The sequence below is a fragment of the Sciurus carolinensis genome, chromosome 5 (assembly GCF_902686445.1).
Source record: "Sciurus carolinensis chromosome 5, mSciCar1.2, whole genome shotgun sequence".
In the NCBI taxonomy this organism is placed as follows: domain Eukaryota; kingdom Metazoa; phylum Chordata; class Mammalia; order Rodentia; family Sciuridae; genus Sciurus; species Sciurus carolinensis.
Window position 1 is genome coordinate 146,217,428 of NC_062217.1, and position 5,857 is coordinate 146,223,284.

At 49.6% G+C, this 5,857-nt stretch overlaps 1 protein-coding gene across 1 annotated transcript; it reads right to left on the reverse strand.

Annotated features, from left to right (window-relative positions):
• Positions 1-215: 215 nt before the first annotated feature.
• On the reverse strand, positions 216-2,579 carry Frat2 (FRAT regulator of WNT signaling pathway 2). The gene has a single exon (XM_047553153.1). The coding sequence runs from the start codon at positions 2,280-2,282 to the stop codon at positions 1,587-1,589; it is 696 nt and encodes a 231-aa protein (XP_047409109.1). The 5' UTR covers positions 2,283-2,579; the 3' UTR covers positions 216-1,586.
• Between the last annotated feature and the right edge of the window lie 3,278 nt (positions 2,580-5,857).

Genomic DNA, 5,857 nt, shown 5'->3' on the forward strand with positions numbered 1-5,857 from the left:
CTAAAAACCTGGACTTAATTTTCTGATTGTGTAGAACATTAACCCAGGAGCACTCAAGGGCTGCAACTCTACAAGGATTCAAGGTGAGCTGCAGCGGCCCCAACCATTCACCCAGGTCCCCCTAATTACCCCAAGCGCACTCTTCATTAAATAAGAGTATGCCCTATGGGCTTTTCTTTCCATCCCCCACCTTCCACCAAAAAGTCAAACCATGCTCCAAAACAAAAATCAGATTTATTCAGCAGACATTTTAATTAAGAAATCCTATAAATCAGGACCACCACAAGTTCAGACACTCCGTTGCGAAGTGTACGGTCAATAGCTACATCTGGAGGATGAACAAGCCATTGAATCTTTAAAAAACTGGTTTAGCTACCTTAAAGTTCAGGGATGGTGCCTTACTAAAGCACCGTCAAGTTTCACAAGGGTAAAGCCAGCGGTTTCTCCTAGAGGAGAGTCACATTTTAAAAAGTTTCAGTCACTCACAAAGAGCTGGCAGGCAGGAGGAAAATAACTGTGCATGAGGAAACACAGAGGCTCCGGCCCACCACTCCAGAGCGCCAGAACAGAGCAGAAAGGCGTCCAGGGCCTTCATTCCAACCCCAAAGAAAGGGCAGAGTAAGAAAGGTCGGCTGGGAGGACAGGAGATTGTTTATGACCGTTTCTGAGAAAGCTGGTGGTGTGGCCAAGAGTAGCCTTGCAAGAGGAGGAGTTCTGGAAAGAGGAAAGCACAGAAAAAGCAACCAACTCTCCTCACAGTTCCCACCCTGCCTGTGTGTCCTCGGGAGACTCCAAGCGGTGGCAAAGCAAGACAGCTCTTCTTGGAGAGAAAAAGACACCAGGGGTGAGTTAGCTCTTGCAGGAACCCCACTGCCTCTCACTTTACAGCACAAATGTGACCTTCAAACACGGGTGGCAAGGTCAAGTTATTTAAAAGTTCACAACCAAAAAATTATCCAACCTTCAAAATTATCCACCTCCTTCCCATTCTCTAAATGGAGTTCCCATCTCCCACCTCCTCCAACCGATTAAGTGGAGGAAGAGAGGCGATGCCAACCCATCCCATGCCAAGATTTTACATTCTTCTTCAACCCAGAATTTCTCTGCACAACAAATATAGCACCATTTTCAGTAAGCTCCTCCACCGGCAAATAACGAGAAAAGGTATCTGTATCACTAGTTTTCAAGTATTGTTAGAAAGCCCTCGCGATTCCCGCCCTTCCAGCCCTATCTTTAAACAATCCAAGCACACGATGCCCACAAGGGCTAGGTCAGTTACAAGTGGATGCAAGTAGCTGCCATAGGTCCCCCAGTCTATCCCAGGTCCTTGGCCCCGGGTGGTCGGGGAAATTCGAACGCGATACGGACGTGCCTTGGTCCGTGTATTTCACCATGCTTTAAGTTCTCGGACAGCATTGCCCGGGCTTAGGGTTAACTTCTCTGTTTGAGATCTCTCCAAGTGACTCCCTGCAGCCTATGCTGTCGCTCCCAGGAATAGAAGCCGAGACTTCAGATGAAGATTGATGGGGACAGGACACTGTGAGTTGTACGCAGCAGCGTCCTCTTCCTCCTCCAAGCGGCCAGGGTCAGAGCAAGGCGCTCGAGGTCTGCAAGGCGACCGGGTCCGGTCCGCTGCGTCCGCCCCCGGGCCCAGAGGCACCCGTGGGGCTGGTGGCCGCAACCGCGGCGACGGCTCGCTGGAGCCTCCTGACCGCCTCCTTGATGAGGTTTCCCGAGAGCACGAGCTGCTGCAGGAGACGATGGGGGTCGTCATCGCCCGTGCGTGCCCCGGCTTGGGTCCATCGTCGCTGTTGCAGTCGCCGGGAAGCGCCGGCGCCCCGGAGCCATCCTCGCCGGCACGGCCCGGGCAGTGCGCTTGGGCCTGAGGAGAGCTCCGCCACGCAATAGGGCGCAGCGCGACCCCGCACGCGACCGCGGTCCCCGAGGGCGCAGCGTAGAGCTCCTGAGGGCGCCGGCCCCACAGCCTCGGACGACGCGGGTCGCAGCAGCAGCGGAACGGCCCGGGGCCGGGCCTTGTCTGCCGGCAGCGCCACTGGGGGCTGCAGCGGCGGCCCCGGGGGCACGCACGGGGAGGCCGGACTGTCGTGCGCCGCGTCCAGCTGCAGCGTCTGGCCGATCTGGGCCACCAGTCGGTCCACCTCGCCCGAGCCGCCCAGCGTCACCGACTGCTCCAGCAGGAGGAAGCTGTCGTCGTCGTCCTCCTCCTCCTCCCCCTCCGCTTCCTCGCCGGCTTCCTCTTCCTCCTCCCTCCGGCACGGCATGGTTCCCCTCCCGAGCACACTAAGCTCTGCGGGCGTCGCTGGCGGCTCGGCTGCCCGCGGGTTCGGTGGGCCGCGGCACAAGAGGTCGCGGGGCGGAGGCTGAAGCTAAGGCCGGGGCCGGGGCCAGGGCCGGGGGGATGCGGAACCCGGGGTCGGCCGGGCTGTCGCGCCGCGCGCCTGCAGCCGGGGAGCCGGAATCCTGCCGGCTCGGGTTGATTTGTAAACAATGGATGACGTCCACTGGCTCTACCACAGCGCCGAGCCGGGGGTGAGAAGCTAGGAGGCGCCAGGGAGCGGGACGCCGCGGGCAGCGCAGGGCCACAGCCAGAGCCTTCGCAGGTCTGTGTTGGCTATCCATCTGTGACGGGCTCCCGGGAGTGGGGACCACTTTCGTTCTGTGTGGGCCCCCTCGAACAGTATGAAAAGAAACGCACCCGGTTCAGCCACCGTTGGTTTCTCCCACTCACTGACACACCCACCCACACACCCAACCCCTCCTCCGCCGGCGCCTGCTCCCTCCCCACGTGTCAGCAGGCTTGGGCCCGCCCTGCTCTCCGCCTCGCGCACCGCAGTCACCCACCCGGGCCCGGGGGGAGGGGCGGGGCGGAGGTGGGGGCGGGGCAGGAAGGAGGGAATCGCGATTGAAGAAGGGACACTTTTAAGGAGGGCGGAATGGGTTGGAGGTGGGGGTCACGGAGGCTTCCCCTCCCCCAATCATTAAAGCCTCCCAGGCACACAGCGAGAAAAGGAAGGACCACAGCTTGCCTAAAGAGTTGTTTTTTTGTTTTTTGTTTTCTAAGGTTCAAATAGAAATATAGGGGCTGGGGAAATTTTCTCAATTATAGGACTCAAAAATGGTTGAACTATTTTTTCCTTAGGATTTTTTTCCCTTCAGGCTTTTCTCTATAAAGGCATGTTATACAAACAACCACGCGTACAACGTTATACACTTTTTTTTTTTACTTTGTATTGCAATCAAAGTTTTTTTTCGTGTTACTGCATGCACTTTGAAAACGTTTTAGTGATTACGTAAATTTCCACTGAGTGTAATTGTTTAAATTCCTTTAACGTTTGCTATTTGCCTAATTTCGCCGTTGTAAATAAGTGTGTGACTTAAGTTTTTGTCCATCAAACTTTTTCGTACTTACATTTCTTTCCTTAGAGCGGATTCCCAGGAGTGGAATTTTAGGTCAAAGAATATGGGTATTACATTAAGATTTTTGATGAAATCACTTTCTGAGATTTGGGTAAATGTTCCCTCCTATCATTGTTCTAGTGTTCACCTTCACTAAAATTTGATTACTGAAAAAATTTTTACTGATTTCATAGGTGGATTGGTATCTTCCGTCAGTTTACAAATTTACGATTTTAGTAAGAGCAATTTTCTAAACATTTGTTAACTAACTGTACGTCCTTTTTGTAAATCATTCCTTAATACATTTTTCCTATGGCGTTTTTCTGTCTAGGTACAGGAAGTTAACCCTTTTCTTTCATATTTTAATATAAGCATTTCTTTAGGTTTGTTTTGTTGTTTTGTTGACTGTACAATTTTTTCCTTACCAGTTATACATAACATTTTAATGTAGTCAGATCTATGAAATCCTTTCCTTTGAAATTTCTAACATGATGCTAAATTTAGAGTCTCCTTGCCTCCAGAAAGTTATTAAATATTCAGTTCTATTTTCTTTAGATTTTTCTAATGCCTGGATTTTTTTTTTTTTTAATCCAAATCCATCTGGGATTAATTTTGGTCTCTGGTGCAGGGAGATGAGATGAAATTAATTTTTTTTCTCCCAGAGAATTTGCCAGCCAAGGCAGAGGTGTGTGGGTAGTGTACACAGCCACTCTTGTCCTTTAGTTCCCGGTGGCTAGTTAAGCTGGTGGTTGTGAGGCCTGGGTGGGGATGGGAATATTTTGATCAGTCTTGTGTGGAGTCAAAAGAACCCTGAACAGGTTGAACAAAGACCTAGATTCAAGTCTCATTCCTGCTACATCCTGGGTGTGGGACTCTTGGCAAATCAGTTTATAAGTGTTTTCACTTGTAAAATGGAAAAAATAATCCCTGCCCTGCCTCCCTCTGAGGATTGTTTTCAGGATCAAATGAGATAATGGGAACGGGCTTTGTCAGGCATTACACAAATGTACTGAGGGATTAGGTCCAGTGGTTTACTAACAGAGGCCTGGCTCTATTCCAGCAATTCCCCCAGGGAAACAGCTAATATATTAATGATGAGATTCCCCCAGCAGCCCACTACGTAAAGTATACCCTGAAGGCATTACTTCCCTGAACTGCCGGGGTCCCTTAAATTCTGCCTTCTACCCACCCTGACCTGGAATTATTTAGGGCCTTCCTGAAGGCAGTCCAGGGGCTCCCAAGGTGTGTCACCACAACTAGTTCTGCAGGTTTCAGTGATGAAACCCATCCCAGCAGGCAGCTCCCTCCTCTGCCTCTGTGGAGGGTTCTTCACACACTTCACTGATGAGATAGGAAGCCATTCGCCCCAGAGAGAGTGTCTCATTTTCATTCTGATGGTACTTATTGGAGAATTTCAAGGGGAATGAAAATTAGGAAGGGCTTATGGATTTCAGTAGAGTTAAAATGGTAATTTCCCCCCCTCCTCTCTGTAAGATGATGCCTGATTGTAAGTAGAGAAAAGCAGTTTTATGCTCCATTGACTTTAAACATTAATGGGTCTGGTGAAGCTATTGTCTCTAACCCAGCATCCCTGGAAGTTGTTTTGTCTTCCTGTCAGGATAATTCCAATAGTGTTCTTACTCCTATAGGAAATGGAACTTTGAGATGGCATTCTTTAAAAGAAAAAAAAAAAAAAATCTTCCTTCTTCCCTTTGTAATGTTGCTTTTGTGTGCAGATTGGTATGTAAATATGCCTAGACGTGGATATTACACTGTTCATTATAGAGATGAATGCATTACAGGAGGCCCGCTCCATTTTCTGGGGGCACTCCTCTGGAGAGCTGTAGGAGGTGAAGAAATGCCCTGGATTAGGAAGCAAAATACAAGATGCCAAAGTCTCTGATGCAATTAAAAGTAATGAGAAGATATCAAAAAGGAAAGCAATGAGAGCTTGTGTGCCTGGCACACTGGCTGACTGCCTGGAAAGACACTGAGAGCATTCAGAAACACCAGGGAAGAACACAGGATTCAAGGGGTTTCTGTGTTCAGGCAGACTGCACTGAAATCCTCCCCAAGGAGTTTGTTGGCCAGGAGGACCTTGTTTTAAATTATCTGCGCTCAAGACACTGGCAAGGGTAACATGGGATGAATGTTAGGCTTGGAATCCTGTCTGGATGCGGTCACTTCATCCTTCTTTGCCTCTGGTTCCTACTTTGTAAAATAGGGGATGCTGTGTTCTGGAAGACTTACCACATGGAGCCTGTGGGTGGTGCTGGAATTGAGTTAGACTCTAGGGAGCAGACATACTTTTAGACATGTTTAACTTCAAAAGGGCAAAATTCTATGTGATGGTCCATTAGTGGATGAGTGGATAAACAAATTGTGATATAATTATATAATGGAATTTTATTTAACCTTAAAAAGAATGAAGTACTGACAC

What these genes read in the sequence shown, in the direction of transcription:
- Frat2 (XM_047553153.1), bottom strand. Translation starts at nt 2,282, where the DNA reads ATGCCGTGCCGGAGGGAGGAGGAAGAGGAAGCCGGCGAGGAAGCGGAG.